Source organism: Nerophis lumbriciformis, linkage group LG12, assembly GCF_033978685.3.
Source record: "Nerophis lumbriciformis linkage group LG12, RoL_Nlum_v2.1, whole genome shotgun sequence".
Lineage (NCBI taxonomy): Eukaryota > Metazoa > Chordata > Actinopteri > Syngnathiformes > Syngnathidae > Nerophis > Nerophis lumbriciformis.
This window is the reverse complement of record NC_084559.2, coordinates 32,147,003-32,167,972: the sequence shown is the minus strand read 5'-3', so window position 1 is coordinate 32,167,972 and position 20,970 is coordinate 32,147,003. Positions and strand designations below refer to the sequence as shown.

Genomic DNA, 20,970 nt, shown 5'->3' with positions numbered 1-20,970 from the left:
GTGAGTACCGCTGATTTCTCCGCTGGCCGGGTATGGCTTCGGTGCCACTTTCTGCTTTCGTAAATCCCAACTTGTGATTGGATACTTGGATACTTTATCGTAACTGTCTGTTAACTGAATGTCCTCCGTTCGATAAACTGCACAGCCGCCGCTAATGTTGGTTCAGAAGGCCTCCGGCAGAATTCATGCAGCGCTGGCAACTAGCTAGCTGAATTTTTGATTGGATAAAAAGTTCTAACTTAAAAAAAGCAACACTGGAGCCTAATATGACATGAAGAGAATATGATGAATACTTTTCTATATTTATGAAAAGAAAATAAAAAAATAAAAATAACTTTTATCAATTTATGATCATGATTTATGTTAGGCCAGCAGAGAAGGCCTTGCACACCACTGGGTACACCACAAGATTGTATTGACATTGTTGCGTTATTGACGTAGAAATAGCCAAACAATGTAGTGTGCATAATGGAATTGTGTCATAAAAAGTGGATGAAAGCCGCTACACTTTAAAGGATGCACAAAGCTAAAGATCATTATCCAATATGATGACGTTTATTTGGACTTAAGTAAATGCGGCCAAGAGCACAGAGGCACGATCATAAAAAGAAACGAGCAGCCAGAATACCCGCGAACAAAAACACTCGGACGGGGACTTTCTGGAAAAGAAGCGTACAAGTTGTGTTGTTTATCCAAATGAGCTGTGACATCACATGGACGTGATATAAGGCGGCCATCGCTTGTGAGTTTCAGTGAGGACAGACCGTCGCCAAACAAGCAACAAAGAGCACACTGTCGGAGGACGAGACGCACGGATCGACTCGGCTACATCCAACTGGTAAGAGTCCGCCTGGACCTGTACTTGATGGGACATGTTCTTGTCACGCCCTTGGCCTCCTACGGCCTGGCGTGGAACAGGGGTCATGCTGGATTTAGTGAATGTATCCGCTTTGCAGCTGCTGAAAAGTTTGAATTCTTGTAAGGAAAGAGCACATGTTGATCAAGTGAGGCGCCTCGGGCGTTAAAGGCGGGATAACGGGCCGCTTGTGATGGGTGGCGTGGAGCGCCTCAAGGTGATGCGCCGACTTTAACCCCACGAGGCCCACGGTGGAAGAAACGCTTTTAAGGGTTAATTTACGTTTTCGCACGAATGACTTTTGATGGCGTTGCTCCCTGGGCCATGTGTTGGTCAGATGATGCAGCAGTGGTCATATGCTGGTGTGACACTGCATGCTTCTGCATTTCATGGTGCATGGGTTTGATTCCCGGCTCAGGAAAGACATCTGCTATAAAGGCAAAACTATTCACGCGAGGAAAAAAAGTCAATTTTCCATGTCCTGATTGCACTGTAAAAAAAAAATCAGCATTAACCAGTATTATTTCACAGTAAACTACTGTTAACAAGACTTTTAACCTTACAACAAATTGCTGTAAAAATACCCTTTTATTCTACACCATTTAAAGGGGATCTATAATGATTTGAATCTACATTTAAAGCACTCCTTGTGGTCTACATCAGGGGTTCATAACCTTTTTGACCCCGGGAAGGAAGCACTGAGGAGGAGAAACTTAGACTTAGACTTAGAAGGGGAATTGTTCCACACAGTAGCTGTTACAAAGAATGGAAAGGATAATGCAGGTATAAAGTAGACTAAAAATGTACCATATTAGCAATATAATATTGTGGTTAGAGTGTCCGCCCTGAAATCGGTCGGTCGTGAGTTCAAACCGAGTCATACCAAAGACTATAAAAATGGGACCCATTACCTCCCTGCTTGGTACTCAGCATCAAGGGTTGGAATTGGGGGTTGAATCACCAAAAATGATTCCCGAGCGCGGCCACCACTGCTGCTCACTGCTCACCTCACTTCCCAGGGGGTGATCAAGGGGATGGGTCCAATGCAGAGGACACATTTCACCACATTTAGTGTGTGTGTGACAACATTTGGTACTTTAACTATAACATACCGGTATGTAATATTTACATATTACATTTACAGTATATGATATATACTGATATATTATTATATTATGTTATATTTGTATATAATATGCACAATATATAACAATTACCATGTACAATATTACAGTATATGTAACAGCTGCAGCATAAAATAGAGAGTAGATGCAGCAGAAAATATACATCATAAATAAAGAGAGGTAGCTGACATAGAAGTGGGGAAACAAAAGCAGGGACAAAATAATAGGGAAGGCAGGCGAGCAACAGAAGCTTCATTTTGGTACTTTATTAGTATTATATTATATATGCAGGGAGCTACACTAGCTACATTCTGGCGCTTTATTTCGATTTTTTTTCCACTGTGCTGATGAGCTATTTCTCCTTTTATTATAATGGTTGTCCACACATTTTTTTATTGCTTTATTTATTTTCCTATGACACTGTACTGAGACTTTGATTTATTTTGTACAATTTTCCATTTTGTCTATTATTTGTGCACTTTCATTTTTGAAGTTGTTCTCGATTTACTTTATCAATTGATTGACCATACTTTGGCCGTACTTTTAAGATGGTGCAGAGTGTCTGAATCCGTGAGTTTTATGTGCTACTGTACAAAATGAGCTACAGAGCTAGCCTAAAAAAATTAGCATGGGCACATTAAAATGCTAACACTTAGCATGTGTGCTAACGATGGCATGCTAACAATTAGCATGCCTCACATATCAAGTAATACGGCTATAAGGTGTATGGCCGCGGAAGTAGAGAAAAAAGTAAAAAAGCCAAAAAAAAGTTAGCGTGCTAATATTATCTGGCTAGCATTTCAAAACCGGTCTGTGTTTGGTAGCGCCTCTTTATTTTAGTTTTTTGGAGAGTGCTGCGTGTTTTTCCTGTGTTTATATTTACTACAGAGAGAGGCCTGTGGCCCACTTAAATATTAACACTGAATTACTCTTGATTTAAGTTAAGGTTAAAGTACCAATGATTGTCACACACACACTAGGTGTGGCGAAATTATTCTCTGCATTTGACCCATCACCCTTTATCACCACCTGGGAGGTGAGGGGAGCAGTGAGCCGCAGCGTTGGCCGCGCCCGGGAATAATTTTTGGTGATTTAATCCCCAATACCAACCCTTGATGCTGAGTGTCAAGCAGGGAGAAATGGGTCCCATTTTTGTAGTCTTTGGTATGACTCGGCCGGGGTTTGAACTCACGAACTACCGATTTCAGGGCGGACACTCTAACCACAAGGCCACTGAGCAGGATTTTTAGTTGATATTCAATATTTATTTCTAACCTGCTTACAGTTTACTACAAACAAAGATTATCTTTTTTTTTTTTTTAACACATAAACCTTAGGCTTATGTCAGGCTGATTAGAAAAGAAAATATAACCAAATATCTATCCTGCATCAGAAGGGACTCAAATACCTGACAAAATAATTGTAAATATAAAAGGGACAATAAGGTAGTGCTAAAATAAATAACTAAAATTAATGACAGATGTTTCTTAGCTAAACTCTCAATAAAATTAAAATACAAATGAAAAAACTTAAAATACAACTTCACCACGTTAGTCATCATTTTTGCGCTCAAGTACCTTATCTTTGACTTCAGCTACAGACTTCTTCTGTTAGCGCTATTCAACTGGCCAAATCCGGCCCCCGAGGTTCAGTTCAAAACTTGGGAGACAAACATTTTTCCCTGACTGTGGATTATTTCCAGTTTTGTTTCAAGTCCTTCCAAATGATTCTATTTTTTTTGCCCAATGTCAACTCAGAATCAAGTCTTTATGGACAAGTGGTAGAAAATAGATGGATATTTAGGCAGCACTTTTTAGACACAGGCACATTGAAACAGAAAGTGCTTTACACCAGTTAAAAATAGAAATGAAAATAAATGATAAATGGGTTGTACTTGTATAGCGCTTTTCTACCTTCAAGGTACTCAAAGCGCTCAAAACTACTTCCACATTTACCCATTCACACACTGATGGAGGGAGCTGCCATGCAAGGCGCTAACCAGCACCCATCAGGAGCAAGGGTGAAGTGTCTTGCTCAGGACACAACGGACATGACGAGGTTGGTACTAGGTGGGGATTGAACCAGGGACCCTCGGGTCGCGCACGGCCATTCTTCCACTGCACCACGCCGTCCCTATATAATACAGTATCATTGACATAAGGATTAACTAAAAACTAAGAACATTTAAAAAATAAAATAAACACATACATGTGTGTGTGTGTGTGTGTGTGTGTGTGTGTGTGTGTGTGTATAATATTATATATATATATATATATATATATACATACACACATATATACATATATATATAATGTATATAATAATTAAATAATTAATAAATAAAAATATAAAATAGTAAAAATATTAGTAGTAATAATAGCAATAAATAAAATAGAAAACAGTTGAAAAAAAATATATACGAAGAATTTAAAATGAAAAAAGGTGTGCATTTAACCTTTTTGTGGCAGCTGATAGGTGAGGGTGTTGTGGGTTTGATTTTCGGATTATTTCCAGTCTTTTTTTTTTAAATAATAATAAAATGAATGAAATGCATGGGTTTTCATAAAGGACGAAGGTGAGAGGAGCGATTGCATTACAGTCATTCTACGACTGGAGCCATGTTGGGAAAGTGTGCATGTTCCAATCCTCCCAGAAGCGGCGAAGTGCACTTAAGCTAGCCAAACATGCTGTGATTTAGGTGTAGGGCTGCAACGATTAATCGATTAAATCGATTAATTGATTAGAAAAAAGCTTTGATTTATATTATTTTGCTTTGATTCATCGTTTAGTGAAAGTTACGAATTAAAATTGATTGAATCCGGGCCGCACGGACTGCCCGGAAGTGTAAGTACGCGGACATACAGTAGTTTCCACATGACCGCTACAACAGAGCGCACATGAGAGCTGTGGTGCGTGGATGCTGTGATTTGTATGGTAGTGAACAGCGCAGGGTTTTTTTTCTTTGTTAATGCACACATGTTGATGATTTGCATTTATTACAAAAACAAAATGAAGAAAAATTCATAAAGTACGGTACGCCTTAAGGCTACAAAGTGTTTTATCCGATTAATCGAACAAATGACTCAATAGATTACTTGATTACTAAAATAATCAATAGCTGCTAAACTATTTCATGAGACTGTTGTTTTGGAAATGTTTTGCTTCCAACATCCATTTGTACCTTCTGTTTATTGGCCAGGGGTCCCAACACTTCAATAAGCCTACTTGTAAATCAGGGGTCTCAAACTTTCGACCTACATATTTTGTGGCCCTTTACTTAACATCGTAGTTTAATGCAAATTTACATTATGAACTTGAATCCCACAATAAAGAACACTCACTACAATACCTCTGCAGACACAAAAACGAGAGCACGGCAAACCGTGTGGGTCGGCGTGGCTCAGATGGTAGAACGGCCGTGCCAGCAACTTGAGGGTTTTAGGTTCGATTCCAGCTTCCGCTATCCTAGTCGCTGTCACTGTGTCCTTGGGCACCCACACTGGTTTGAATGTGGCTTGAAAATGTAGGTAATGGGTTTCTCAATGTAAAAGCGCTCTGAATTCTTAATGATTTAAGGCCCTACAATAGCTTAGAGCAGTGGTTCTTAACCTTGTTGGAGGTACCAAACCCCAGCAGTTTCATATGCGCATTCACCGAACCCTTCTTTAGTGAAAAATAAAATGTTTTTTTTTTTCAAATTCAAGACAAAGTTATATGTTTTTGGTAACACTTTAGTATGGGGAACATATTCTAAGTAACAAAGACTTAATTTAGAGTTATTTGGACACTAGGGGAACAAATTCTAAATAATAAAGACTTAATTTAGAGTTATTTGGTTAGGGTTAGGGTCAGGGTTATAATAAGGCCATGCCGAATAAGGCATTAATAAGTACTTAATAATGACTATTTAAGAGCCAATATGTTACTAATTTGCATGTTAATAAGCAACTAATTACTGGTGAATATGTTCCCCATACTAAAGTGTTACCATGTTTTTTTTACTGGTGCATAAAATGAACCGTGCATGAACATCACCTTGTTCAAACAACAAAACCAACACAGTGCATAAACTCACAACAAATTACACACCTGCAACTCAGTCAGCTGTTGCTGTATCCGTAATACGCCGATAGGGAGAAGTTTGTGAGTCGGGGGTGTGTTTTGACCTCCGCCGAACCCCTGAGGCCGACTCATCGAATCCCTAGGGTTCGATCGAATCCCTAGGGTTCGATCGAACCCAGGTTAAGAACCACTGGCTTAGAGTCATAGTAGTAGTAAACACATTTAGTCATGTGGTTAAAATAAAATTTATAAAAAGCCTCAACCCTGACTCTACCTCCAGCAGCCCCCAAGTAAATTGAGTTTCAGACCGCTTATGTATACTATACATACAGTACAGGCCAAAAGTTTGGACACACCTTATTCAATGGGTTTTCTTTATTTTCATGACTATTTACATTGTAGATTGTCACTGAAGGCATCAAAACTATGAATAATCACATGTGGCGTTATGTACTTAACAAAAAAAGGTGAAATAACTAAAAACATGTTTTATATTCTAGTTTCTTCAAAATAGCCACCCTTTGCACACTCTTGGCATTCTCTCGATGAGCTTCAAGAGGTAGTCACCTGAAATGGTTTTCACTTCACAGGTGTGCTTGAAGCTCATCGAGAGAATGCCAAGAGTGTGCAAAGAAGTAATCAGAGCAAAGGGTGGCTATTTTGAAGACACTAGAATACAAAACATGTTTTTTCACCCTTTTTTGTTAAGTACATAACTCCACATGTGTTCATTCATAGTTTCGATGCCTTCAGTGACAATCTACAATGTAAATAGTCATGAAAATAAAGAAAACGCATTGAATGAGAAGGTGTGTCCAAACTTTTTTGGCCTGTACTGTATTTGTTTAAAGTTATTTTTTGGTGTTGTTTATTTCCACAATTGTATACGGTACACATTCTCTGGTCTCTGGTTTGACAACTGATGGTAAACAAACTGAGTGTGCTCAGACCTAAATGCACCGCACATCTTGTGACTGTAATTTGAAAGTGTTGACACTGCAAGTGCATGAATACCCAACAGCAGCAATACAACAGCGCTTATTGTAAAAAGATGCGCTGATTCACAGCTTGCACAAAAATGGCTGCTGCGTGACTATGTATTGCTTGCTGTGTGATTCCACGCTGACACTTAAACCGTTTAAAACAATTGTCATGACCATGGCGGCGATTCCAGTATAAATTTTGCTGCACTTTAATTGTCTCAGTTTGGGGTGTTTTATTTTGTCTGGTAAGAAGCTTAACTTTATTTGCCATTTATGTTTGTTTGCAGCTGCACGGTGGTAGTGTGGTTTTAGCATGTTTGCCTCACTGCCAGAGGGTTCTGGGTTTGAATCTAAGCACTAACCTGTTGTGGGGTTATAAACTGTGCTTGCATTTATTAGGAAGCAGGATTACTTGGCTTTTTTTTAACTGTATTTGTCATTTGTATTTGTCATTTATTTGTCATTTGGGGGAGCCAAGGTGAACTGGGGCCCTCCACATAATCAAATCAACATGGTAATTTACCAAGCACATTATAGCATGGCAAGCTGCGTACTGAGTATCGCTGATCCCAACGCTTTTACTGCAATTGATAGGAACATCAAACAACATTTATCAAAGTGTGAGCCATTTTTTGGATACCATTGTTTTTTTGCACTTTTTTTTAGCATTGTGAAGGCCGGAAGTGTGTGACTGTTGGGAAAAAGAGAGCTCTTGACGGCGGTCATATTTGAATGAGACGAGACTGTTGACTTTAGAAAAGTTCCTCTCAAGTTTCTACCTACTTTGTCTTACCAGATCCTCGGTTACATTAGTTTACCATTTTGAACACTTTAATACTCGCAAATCTGTGATGAAAAGAATCGCTCTCCAGTCGCATCCTGCGCTTACTGTGTTGATTCCATGCATTCGGCGTCAGTGAGAAAAAGGTTGATTCGTTGGGTAGTTTTAATAAAAACTCTTTGCTTTCTTCTCGCTTTCTATTCTTCTACGCTGCACTTGGATAACTCCGCTTAATCTTTATAGAAAACCTCTCTTACTCACGCCAACAGGTTAGTTTTTGATCTATTTTCCGGAGTCAAGTCTGCACATGCACAGTATAATGGTATAATCCATTGCGTGACAAGGAAGGGGTCAGCTGTCGAAAATGGTCATGATTTATTAAGCATTTTGACAAACCAACAAATAAATAATTGTTTTATAGAGAAGAAAACTGTAATACAATTTTTTTTATGAGAGACAACTGCCTGCTTTTGTCTAAACACCAATCATCTTATTTGGGCCGGTAAGAAATGTTAATAAATTCACTTAGTAATTGTGAAAAAAAGACAGTTTTAACACAAGTGTGTTCTGTTAAACCACTATTGGTAACATACGCTAGCCAATGGTGCTTTTGTTTAATTTGTTGCTTTGAAAAATGTAACTGTGATCCAGATGCAAACAGCCCTTTTAAGCATGTTGTAACACATATGTTGTAACACATAAAGACCAACAAAATAAATAATGGCTTTAAATGGAAGAAAATGGTATTAAATGGTTTTTTTAACAAGAGGCAACTGCCTGTGTTTTCCTAATCGAGTCCAGTCTGCGCATGCACAGTTACATGGAATAGTCCATTGCGTGAGAAGGGAGGGTGAAACCGTCAAAAACAATCATGAATGAGTACGCATTTTAATATGTTTTAAAACACACAGATTAAGACCAAAAATAAATATTTTTTTCAAAATAATAGAAAACTGTATCAAATGTTTTTTTATGAGAGGCAACTGCCTGTGTTTGCCTAATGGAGTCAAGTATGCGTATGTACAGTAACATGAAAGTTTATTGCGTGAAAAGGGAGGGTGAAGCTGTCGAAAACATTAATGATTGTTAAGCATTTTATTGTATTTTAAAACACAAACAATGGAAACCAAAAAATTAATAATTGTTTTAAATAGAAGAAAACTATCAAAAAGTTTGTTTTTTTATGAGAGGCAACTGCCTGTGGTTTGCCTACTGAAGTCAAGTTTGCGATTGCACTGTAACATGGAATAGTCCATTGCGTGAGAGGGGAGGGTCAAACCGTCAAAAACAATCGTGAATAATTAAGAATTTTAATATATTTTGAAACACACAAATTAAGACCAAAAATATATAATAGTTTCAAATAGAAAACAAGGGTATTAATTATTTTATAAGAGGCAACTGCCCTTGGTTTGCCTAATGAAGTCAAGTTTGCGAATGCACTGTAACATGGAATAGTCCATTGCGTGAAAGGGGAGGGTCAAACCGTCAAAAACAATCGTGAATAATTAATAATTTTAATATATTTTGAAACACACAAATTACAACCAAAAAAAAATATTGTTTCAAATAGAAAACAAGGGTATTAAATGTTTTTTTTATGGGAGGCAACTGCCTTTGAGTCAAGTTTGCGCATGCACAATAACATGGAATAGTCCATTGCGTGAGAAGGGAGGCTGGAGCTGTCAAAAACGATCATGATTGATTAAGCATTCTAATACATGTTGAAACACACAAATTAAGAACAAAATAAAGAAGTGTTTTAAATGAAAGAAAACTATTAAATGTTTAATGAGTGGAAACTGCCTGTGCTTGCCTATTGGTAAGTTTTCCCTTGCTCTCAATGAACTGTATATATATCTTGATGACCAAATCTGGTCATATACAGTAAGTGTTGATAGTACCATTGGTGCTGATCCCAAATTCTATTATTCAACTTTGTCCGCACTCTTTAAAGTGGCATCCTTGTTCAAATATATCAGGGAAGATAAGACAAAGGCGGTTGATTGGTGTGGAATTATTTGCCATCCGGTGTCTGTTTTGTAACACTATGCCTTTCATTGCAGACCAGTATGGGACAGAACCAGGACAAATTAGAAAGTGAAGAACAGCAACAGGATGCAGACGGCCATGAAGATGATGTCATAGAGGCTGAAAGCACATATAAAGAAGAGGCAGGGCATACAGAGGAAAATTCTCCAGATTTGGATGAAAGCGAGCCAATAACATACTCTGTTGAGAAGCACACAAATTTGTGGGTTAGACAGTTTGCTGCGAGCAATACAAACCAGGCAGGAGTGGTAGGAAATGCCACTCCTCCACAGGGTTCACCAGACAAGCACCAAAAAGGTAGAGTAAGGAGCGAGCAAAGAGCTAAGACATACAAGCAGAAAAGTACAGAGGAGGAGCTTGAAGCATACTCAAGGATCGAGATGGAGAACCAGGCCGAGGGAACGTTGGAGTACCAAAGCAACTGCCAAAGGTATGACCACATTGCCAACCCTGGGGACGCAAACACTTTTGAAGAGGAAGCCATTGTGGCAATCGGGAGGTCTGTAACTCAACTGGCAAAAAGTGACGAGTTTTTACATCAACTGGATGAAAATGTGACCATGATGGGTGAGAGTGGCCTTATTAAGCAATGTGTGGACCACTTGAGTGAGCCCAATGCTCAATCCCTAAACATACTGCAGAAAGAGTCTTTGATGAGTGTGAGCGATGCTGTTGAACAGAGAGCAAACAAGATGTTGAATGACGCCGAAAAAGAAAGGTCAGCGAGAGCTCTTCTGCAGATGGAAGCAGACCAAGGCCCACCTCCATCAAATCCAGATGCAGCTGCTGAGCCTAGTTCTATTTTGGAGAAGCTCTTGAAGAAAAACCAAAAGGAGGCTTCTCCATTGCTAGAGGGAATACAAGAGATGGGAGTCGATCAATCTGCCTTGGAGAAAAAAGCCATCAGGTTTGATGAAATAAATGCACCAGAATGTGGCACCAATGCTTTGGAGGAAACATCACAGGCTGACTTTCATGTGGAACATCCTGCTGACAGTATGACCGCAAAATCACTTTTTTGTGAAACAAAGACTGCAGGCATCAAAGAGATTGAGATAATGCCAACTACAGGCACCTTTAACGATCATCTCTCCAACCATTTCCAAACCACTGTTTCGCATGAGAGTCCATCATGCAAGATGGTGAAGGAGGCTGCACCATGCTTTGGGTCTACAGACATGAAAAAGGACAAATGGATAGAAGATTTTAGCAAGGTTCACACCAGGAAAAATGTGGATTCCGGCCTAAAGACAGAAGAAAGCCACCACAGCACACCTGGTGTAAAGCACGAGCTCCTTCTCGTGACAGCCGACAAAGAAATACCAGAGCAACCAGATAAAAAAGCTGTCCAAGAACAAAGTGATGATGGCGTTCCGATGAGGGAAATGTCCCCCAACACTCTCAGGTCGAGGCCTGTGTCCGATCTCATCAAGGAAAACATAGAACGGCACGAGAAGCTTCAGCATCAAGATTGGTCCAAGCCCCCTGAGGTCAAAGGGGAAGAGCACAGCCATTTTTTAAAGGTCCCTGTATCGCAGATAAAGGCGGCGTTTGACTCGCCTCAGAAATCCTCCGACAAAGCCCTGGAGAGGAAGGCGTCTGTGAGAAAAGGTAAGGGGTTTTAACATTGTTACCATTTGTCAAAGTGGGCCATACACAACGGCGTCCGAAGGTGGAAGAAGGGGTAAGTGGGGCAGAAGCCCCAAACACGGGGTGGGTGTAAAGTAAAGTTTCATAAATGTTGCCTTGAAAGTGAAAAAATTAGGTTGCTTGAATCAGATTAAGAATGTTTAAAACTACCTACTACACCCTAGTTGAAATGCAAAATGGTTCGTTCCACCTTGATAGTGGCAAACCTAGCATGGAATTTTCACTCAACACAGACGTCATAACATCATCAAAGCTCACCTATCCCCCAGAAGATGCACTCAGGGTATAATCATTGTTATCTACTGATGATAATGCTATGTGTAACAGCTAATCGCTACTATCTACTCTAAAGTAAACACAAACTAGACAGATGTGTAATCGTTGAGTGAATAATGACGGGTTGTATAATTATATAAAATCATTTTCTGGCCCCGTTATATTGAATTTATTGGGTATTTTTGGAGAGAAAACATTTACATCTTTTTTTCAAACAAAACCAAACTATGTATTGGGGTTTAGCTAGATATGCTGTAGATATGTTAGTCCCATCTTTAAAAAGTCAATAACATAATTAAGGGTTTTATGTGTTTAAAAAGGTGGTTTAACCCAAATCAATGCATTGTTTTTTAGTGCATGTAATGTGATTTCTGATAGCTCATATGGTTATTTCATTCATATTCTGGCCACTTTATATTGAATTTGTTGGCACTTATTTAAAAAAACAAACAAACCAACATTTTTTTTTAAAATAAAACCAATCGTATCTCGATACGTTCTAGGTATGTTAATATGATCTTAAAAGGCTAACTTTTTTGTCCTTTCCGTAAATTTGTTCTGTATTTCTGGCCATTATTTTTGTTGCGTTACCCCATTATACATGATTTTTCCTAAGAGGGTTTTCTTCATTTTAAATCAAACAAAATTATACATCCAATTCATTGACATGGAGTAATCCCCCCCAAAACCAAACAGTAAATAAATAAATGATAAATGGGTTATACTTGTATAGCGCTTTTCTACCTTCAAGGTACTCAAAGCGCTTTGACACTATTTCCACATTCACCCATTCACACACACATTCACACACTAATGGCGGGAGCTGCCATGCAAGGCGCTAACCAGCAGCCATCAGGAGCAAGGGGTGAAGTGTCTTGCCCAAGGACACAACGGACGTGACTAGGATGGTAGAAGGTGGGGATTGAACCTCAGTAACCAGCAACCCTCCGATTGCTGACACGGCCACTCTACCAACTTCGCCACGCCGTACATAAAAGTCCTTTATTTTTCAAAGGGGCATAAAAATATTTAGAAAGCTTTTATTTTTTGCTAAAATCTCATAAAAATATTTAGAAAGCTTTTATTTTTTGCTAAAATCTCTCAATCAGTTCTAAACAAAAATATTTTTTTCTTAAAGGTTTAACTCTTTTGAAGGCCTTGTGGTCTAATAATGTCACAGTTGTCAATTAGTATGAATTTACATAACATGAGTCATTTTGAAAAACTGACATTGTGAGATCAAAAGGCCTTAAAATGGGTAAAAAAAATAAATACATTACATACTTGATATTTTTGCTTAGGATTAAAGTGTGTTGAGAAATTTGAACAACAATGCTTTAATATAAATTAATTGTATGTCATGTTTGGCTTTTAAGATAATTAGAATTGAATGTCCCCAACTTCCTATGAAGTCCAAAACAAAATTAAGGTTTTTACATGTGTTTTAAAAAGCTAGTGTGTGCTAGGTGTGTGTTGCTGACCTGGACCTGGTTTTAAAAACCCTTAAACAAATCTAATTTCATTTACTACCTGGTCTGGGGAAGATAAGGTCCTTTTTAAAAAATAAATAAATTAAAAAAATAAGATAAATAAGTAAACATTTTCTTGGATAAAAAATAAAGTGAAACAATATAAAAATAATTACATAAGAAATAGTAATTAATGAAAATGTTAGTGGACCAGCAGCACATACAATCATGTGTGCTTCAGGGACTGTGTCCCTTGCAGACGTGTTGTACATGTTGTGGGAACCAGAATATTGGTAGCAGAAAGAAACAACCCCTTTTGTGTGAGTGGGTGTGGATGAGTGTGAATGGGGGAGGGAGGTTTTTTTTTGGGGTTGATGCACTAGTTGGAAGTGTATCTTGTGTTTTTTCTATGTTGATTTAATTAAAAAAAAGAAAGAAAAAAAAGCTAGTGTCAACCAATATACATGCAATAATACATTTTAATGCATGTAAACATACAAAGTGTGTATGTATGGGGCAGCAACGTTGGGTTTTGGGTGGAATGGGGAGGAGTCTTGTGTGTGGGGGACCCAGGGTTTGGTGCTACGCCCCTGGCCATACATAACATCAAGATGAGTGGGACATAATTGGATGACAGGTAAACGAATCAGTGAGTCACTATAAACATCTGCTTTTCTGTCTGTGGGGTTTAAGAGTTTTAGCAGCCATTGTTACTAAAGTTCGTGAGGGGGAAAAATGAAATAAGTGATAGACTGCAGCTGTTATTTTATTTTGCATAGCTCTTGCAATGAAACAACGCCCCCCTGTGGTGGTCAAACACACCAGTAGTACATTGTGTTCGTTAAGATTTTTAGGTGATATGTTATTTCCGTCGTTACATACCAAAACTGCATTCAAATATAAATTATATTATGGATTTCACGACTATTATGTCACAAATCATATTATAGAACACTGCTGAAACCGTCTGGAATGTTCATATTTGTTATTTGTAATTACAACGTTTAACTAAGACTGAAACACAGTGAATAGCATCAGGAACAAATAAAGAAAGAACAAGGAAAGAATGGAAGAAAAAAGTCGCCTTATCCCAGAAATGACGCTGATTGGTTATTTTCAATGCCAATCAAGTGAGCTCCTCCATACAGATACCGCCAAGCCAAGCTAGGGGCGGGGCATGAGGGAAAGCGCACAAGAGGAACTTGTCAGCGGCGGCTTCGTAACAGGGTGGAATCATTTGGGATACGTTGTCTTACATCACGCAATTTTGGGGATATTGTGCTTTACATCACAGAAGGTAGGTTACGTGTCCGTGTTCAAAGACGATTGGCTGCGTTTTTGTTTCCCCGTGGTCTTGTGTTTGGCTGTCCTGACATAAAAGTGCAGGCGCTAGCTAAAATGACTTAGGCTAGTAGTGTGTGCTAACATTAGCCGGCAGTTAACGTAACTGCCAGGCAAGGAAATAAACGCCAATATGGCACAAAAGGACAGTTTTTCGTGTGGAGCCTTTGGTTCGACGTGGAATGGAGGATCTTTGAGCGGGGTGCGGCAGCGCTCCTTAGCGCGGCAGTAAAACTTATCCGTCGCGGATCCACACAGGCTGAGGTGCAAGGCAGAGCAGCCGCGCCCTGGCCGCTGGCAGCCTGCAGCCCGCACCGCCTTTTAAACACGCCACCTTGCATTTATTCCGTCTTGTGTCCACCCAAAACCTATTACTCGCAACTGACCTCATTTGTTGGCTGGATTACATTTCTGGATTGCTTTTATTTTTTTAAATCAGTGTGACCTCCATGAACGTTCACAAACACGTGGACGCGGTTTGGTGTAATACAGTATGTTTACTGTAAATATGGATGGATACTCGGAAACCATCAATAAGACGTCTTGCAACAATTCCTGCCATAAAACGCCCAGTTTGATTAAACAGAGTGTTTTAATCTTGATACCATTCTGCACTTTTGATCATTTCCTCATTTGCTCAAAGAATGCCAAAGTAGTCTCATATTTACATCCATCCATCTTCTTCCGCTTATCCGAGGTCAGGTCGCGGGCGCAGCAGCCTAAGCAGGGAAGCCCAGACTTTCCTCTCCCCAGCCACTTCGTCCAGCTCTTCCCGGGGGATCCCGAGGCGTTCCCAGGCCGTCCGGGAGACATTGGGTCTTCCCCATACTTGCCAACCTTGAGACCTCCGAATTCAGGAGATGGGGGGGGCGGCAGGGTTTGGTGGTAGCGGGGGTGTATATTGTAGCGTCCCGGAAGAGTTAGTGCTGCAAGGGGTTCTGGGTATTTGTTCTGTTGTGTTTATGTTGTGTTACGGTGCGGATGTTCTCCCGAAATGTGTTTGTCATTCTTGTTTGGTGTGGGTTCACAGTGTGGCGCATATTTGTAACAGTGTTAAAGTTGTTTATACGGCCAGCCTCAGTGTGACCTGTATGGCTGGTGATCAAGTATGCCTTGCATTCACTTATGTGTGTGTAAAAGCCGTATATATTATGTGACTGTTTGTATGGAGGAAAAGCGGACATACAGACAGGTTGTAGAGGACGCCAAAGGCAGTGCCTTTAAGGCACGCCCCCAATATTGTTGTCCGGGTAGAAATCGTGAGAAATTCGGGAAAATGGTTGCACCGGGAGATTTTCGGGAGGGGCACTGAAATTCGGGAGTCTCCTGAGAAAATCGGGAGGGTTGGCAAGTATGGTCTTACCCGTGGCCTCCTACCGGTCGGACGTGCCCTAAACATCTCCCGAGGGAGGCGTTCGTATTTACAATCATTGATAATTCAGCCATGCATACAGAATTGTCCCAACTTAATGTGTATTATATTTATCCATGAGAGCATTTTGTTGTAAACTATGAGGTGTGTCTGGTAAAATCATGGTTGTGTTTTACAGATGTGAACAAGAGCATGTATTGTGTATGTGTAATAATGTAAATGAGGTGTAGTTGTATTGTATGATAAGTATGTGTCAATGAAAGGGCATTTTATGACTTTCCTTAATTTGATTACATGTATAGTATGATTTTATTGTTATAATATTATTGCATGATTTTTGTATCCTTTTAATTTAGGTAGCCAGGGACTGCAGATGGAAATTGGCTATTTAGCTATATAATCTGGTACAGAACATATCTGTCTTTGAGTTTAATGTTTCTGTGCATTGTCCCTTCAAATAAAGACTAAACTAGTAGTGTGTCATACATTCTTAATAATGTTTCTGATAATGGGGTGCACGTTTTTGAGAAAAAAACAAATTGCGATTTTTCTCAAGACAGGGATGCGAATTGCGATTATTATATTTTTTACATATACATGCATACAAATGCAAAAATAAGGAGTGAAGAAAGACGTGTTACTTTTAGACTGTCAATCACTATAGATCTGTCTCAAGGTGCCACACATTTTAAAATGTACTTAAAAAAACTATATGCAGACACTAAGGCTGGGCGATATGGACGAAAAAGTATATCTCAGTATATTTTTACTTAAACTCGATACTCGATATATATCGAGATATATTTTCCGGTGAAAGTATACATATATAAAGATATGCATTTTTGAGCGAAATTCACTGAAATTGAAGTGAATGACAACTGTACTGTAAACAGTCAGTGGCACTTTTATTAAACCAGTTAGTCAAGATGGGTATTAACAGCACAGAAAATAAACTGTTTAAGTAGCACAGAATTACATAAAATAGATAAAATGTAAAAATATTATTTCTACGTAAAATAAATAACATAGCTGTGCAAATAATACATTTTTGGCAGCATTTTTCGAGCGAAATATGCCCGACTTGGCAACTGGAGAACAGTTTGGATTTGGGTTTACATGGTAAACAACTAAAATTAATGTGTTATCCAGACTCATACATTTGTCCTAATGTGGCCAAGTAGACGCATTGTGGGTTTCCTGGACATCGTCTATATCGCTAAAAGAAAAATCTAGAGAAGAGTCCCTATGCCATCTTCCACTAGTTTTTTAATATATAAATCGCTCTTCTCTCCTACGATTCGTCATTTGGGATATCTGTTGTGATTTCTTCTTGGTGCGATGACCCGCCCTATCTTGCCTCTGATTGCCCTAATTGCCCTAATCTCAACCAATCGTGACTCATCATTGTAAACAACCAACCAATCATGGATGTTCTTATGCACGTCTTGGAAGGAGGTAGGGGAGGGGTTTAGTAGCCCATGAGAGGGAGTGAGGAGCAGGGGAGAACAAGGAACACAACAAATAAGCGGCGTTTGATCATTTTAACGTGAAATAAAGTATATCGATATTACAATATTTTCTTTATTCATATCTTGCTTAAAAATATATCGATGTATCTTACAAACTCGATACATCGCCCAGCCCTAGCAGACAGACTCAGAGCTTTTGTCTACGTCATGCTCTTAAACTGAAGATATAATCAATACAAACTATACAGTGTTTATAATGTAATCATACCATAATATTAATGCAAGTACCATTTAAAGGGATATACACATTTATTTGTCATTACTGTGTAATTGTTTATCATTGTATTGTAATGGGAAGGTAAAAAACTTTCACCCAAATAAATAAAAAATGGACGCATTTCTGTCGGCAGAAATTTTACTCAATTAAAAATTAAACATCTTGAAGTTAATTTTTTTTCCAAGTTGCAAAAATTGGGTCGAATCTTTTTGTTTATTGTCATCACATGTTGCACCGTGTTGATGGGCTCATAATGCCCATCTGATTTGTAGATAAAACAATACTGCAATGGGACATTTGGCTCTGTAATCATATTTTTCCCTCCTTATTTTTGTTACTTTACTTACTTCACTTCTCACTGGCTCTTTGTGCTTCCTGTGTGTGCTGTGTTGCTCTCCATTTATTGTGACAAAGATTGTGGATGACTGAAAAGAAGGCCACTGCGTTCAGTTAATTCTACTGTTAAATAAACACGCTCAGGTGCTGAGAGCAATGCCCAGAGTGAGACCTCTTTCTCCCTGTGTGATGCGACAGACGAAGAAATGCGAGGCTCAATATGTCTGATTGGCAAGCATGTCTGTCATTCATATGTGATGGCAGAGAAAAATAAACTCTGCCTCTTGCGGTTATGTGATCGCACTAATTAAAACTTCTCTGTCGATTCTATGTTGATTAATTGTGCAGCCTTACCCTGATTAATTATTTGGCTCTTTAAAACAAAACAAAAATATGTCTTCTGGAACATCAGTGAGCTGGATGACCGTCTGCATATAATTAACGCAAGAACAATTCTAAAATTAGTTTTTCACTTAAATATTTGGTCTTGGTGTAAGTTCCAGTTGCGGTAGCTTCGATCTTGCAGGATTCAAATCGTCAGTTAACTGTCATGGATCTTGCTTGCACTTAATTGGAGGTTGATCCGAGTTGTACTGGAGATCAATTCCCTTGCTAGTGAAGAATAACATGGCTAACCTAAATAGGTAATTATGTGTCAAGAGTAGGGGTGCAACAATTATGGTGCGTTCAAACCATTTGCACTGGGAAGTCGGAATTTCCGAGATCCTATTTCTAGAAATTGCAACTGGAGGTCAAATTTCCTACTTTAAAAGTCTGAGTTCTCAACACCCCTGAGCTGGTTTCAAGAATGGGTGCTGAGATTTAGACAATAATATAAGCTTCTGTAATAAACATTATTAGCACTTCTATTTTCTTTGACACTAAATTGGCTAATGTATTGTATGATGTTTATACACGATATGGTCACTGTAGTGTGAATAAATGGTTTCCTGTGTTTTACATGTTCTACATGTTCTATCCACTGTGTTTGAAGGTTGCAGTATTGCGTTATTTTTTCTGTAAGTTGTTTTTATATTCAGACAAGTCAAGAGCAAGAATAGCTTTTGCGACTGTGGCCATCTGGATGTCCGACCTCGTAACTGAAACACTCATAACTCTACTGTAACGTCATTGCCAGTTACGACTTCCAACTTCCGAGGTTAATGGAACGCACTATTAGTTGGCAAAAATCGATAATAAATTTGTCGATAATAGTAGGTTACAATACATCCTCCCTTTTGTAACGTCATTGCCAGTTACGACTTCCAACTTCCGAGGTTAATGGAACGCACTATTAGTTGGCAAAAATCGATAATAAATTTGTCGATAATAGTAGGTTACAATACATCCTCGCTTTTTTTTTTCTATTTGGAAAAGAAGGCGACTTAGTTTGCACAGCATAGATGTGTATATGTAGAAGACTAGATGCGGGATAATTGTAGTAGCCTGCATAGTAAAAAATAAAAAATAAACGTCCCTACTTGGCGATCAGGCATCCAAAAATTTTTTTTTTTTGCCTTTTAAAATGCCAAGGCACTTTTGCCCAAGTTGCCATGAACTTAGGGCTCAAAGACGTGTCATCTATCTACTCGTTCATATATGGATGAAAATGTTGCCGGTTGGCGACCGCACTATATGTATATCATTCTCGCTCCGATTTATTAATCTACTCCTAATTTCCTATTCTTGGCAGGTTACTCTGTGTGGTAACATGTTTTTTATTAGCCGTCTGTTGAAGTTTACAAAGCATTTATTCCTTAATTCACTAATTCACATTCAGGCTCGTTTGGCGCCACAGCTAGCATAGCTTGTCCACTCGGCCTCCCTCCTCTGTGTGTGTCTGCACTCTCCGCTAACCCAGCTGACACACAACGTTAAAATAATTATACCATGGTTAATTAGAACCAAGCTGAGAACTAACGTTTAAAGAATATTAGCATTAATACAGAATCGTCTGTATTATTTGAACATACGTAAATAATCGATATTTGAATATTTGTCCATCGATTCAGAATCGTCCACGTTCTAATCGTGATGCTTCAAAAATCGATTATTCTTCCCACCTAATTCTGACTGTCCTTGCCTTTCATTAAAAAAGGGTGATGTTATTATTTTTGGAGCAGCATAATGCTCTGCACAGTTCATAAATAGATATTTCTGATAGACATAGTTATTGTTATTGTCTTGTTAGCTGGCACGTGCCTAAAAATATTTTAATCTGAATTTAAAGTGGCTAAATTAGCCACTGAATAGGTGTAAACTTCATAATCTGATTAGTCGACTAATTGTAAAGATAGTTGATGGCTAGTCGACTGTCAAAATTGTCTTTCTAGACAAGAGGACAGCATGATTTGCAATATATAATAGACTTGTGTTATGTTTGAAGTTACAGTAGTATCCCTACGGCAGGCCTACTTTAAGATGAAGGCTTACTCACTGTCCTAAAGGTTGACAGTCTACAGCTGTGTTTTGGTTTGTGAAACCTTTCCAGACACACCAACTTTTAGTGGTTGTGCCGCAGTGCAAGGTCTTTGTAAGTGCGTTGCCTGCCTTCCCATGTCTTGGCTGAGAAAGGAAGTGGGTCAGGAAGAGGGGAACTAAGCATGAGATGGCAGGGCCTGCTCGGCGATCATCCTACAAGGAAGGCATTCAGGGAAGGTCTGTAGTGAAATCTGCTGTGCATTTTTACCATGTAGGTGAAAATCGGTATCCAAAATAAATTCATTTCCATGCTTGGTGTTTATAATAAACATATGTTATTTGTAAAACTGCTGTGTTTACAGAGTGAAGAATGTCATTTGTGCACTGTATACTAAGTATCACGTATAGAGAGTGGCCTGTTGGATTAATCTGCATGGGGAAAAGCTAACTCAGCATAGTACACTATCTGTATTACTGTTCCCCATACATTCATGTCCATGT

At 38.9% G+C, this 20,970-nt stretch overlaps 1 protein-coding gene across 2 annotated transcripts in view; it reads left to right on the top strand.

Annotated features, from left to right (window-relative positions):
- The first annotated feature begins 611 nt into the window (after positions 1 to 611).
- Positions 612 to 20,970, top strand: part of LOC133623241 (coronin-1C-A-like) — a 61,888-nt gene continuing 41,529 nt past the window's right edge. The window contains exons 1-2 of one of the 2 annotated variants that reach the window (XM_061986364.2): positions 612 to 838; positions 9,873 to 11,469. In XM_061986364.2, the coding sequence (XP_061842348.1) occupies positions 9,879 to 11,469 (1,591 nt within the window). In that variant the 5' untranslated portion in view covers positions 612 to 838; positions 9,873 to 9,878. Of the gene's footprint in view, positions 839 to 9,872; positions 11,470 to 14,251; positions 14,551 to 20,970 lie in introns of those variants that run through there. The other variant, XM_061986365.2, reaches the window with a different exon arrangement.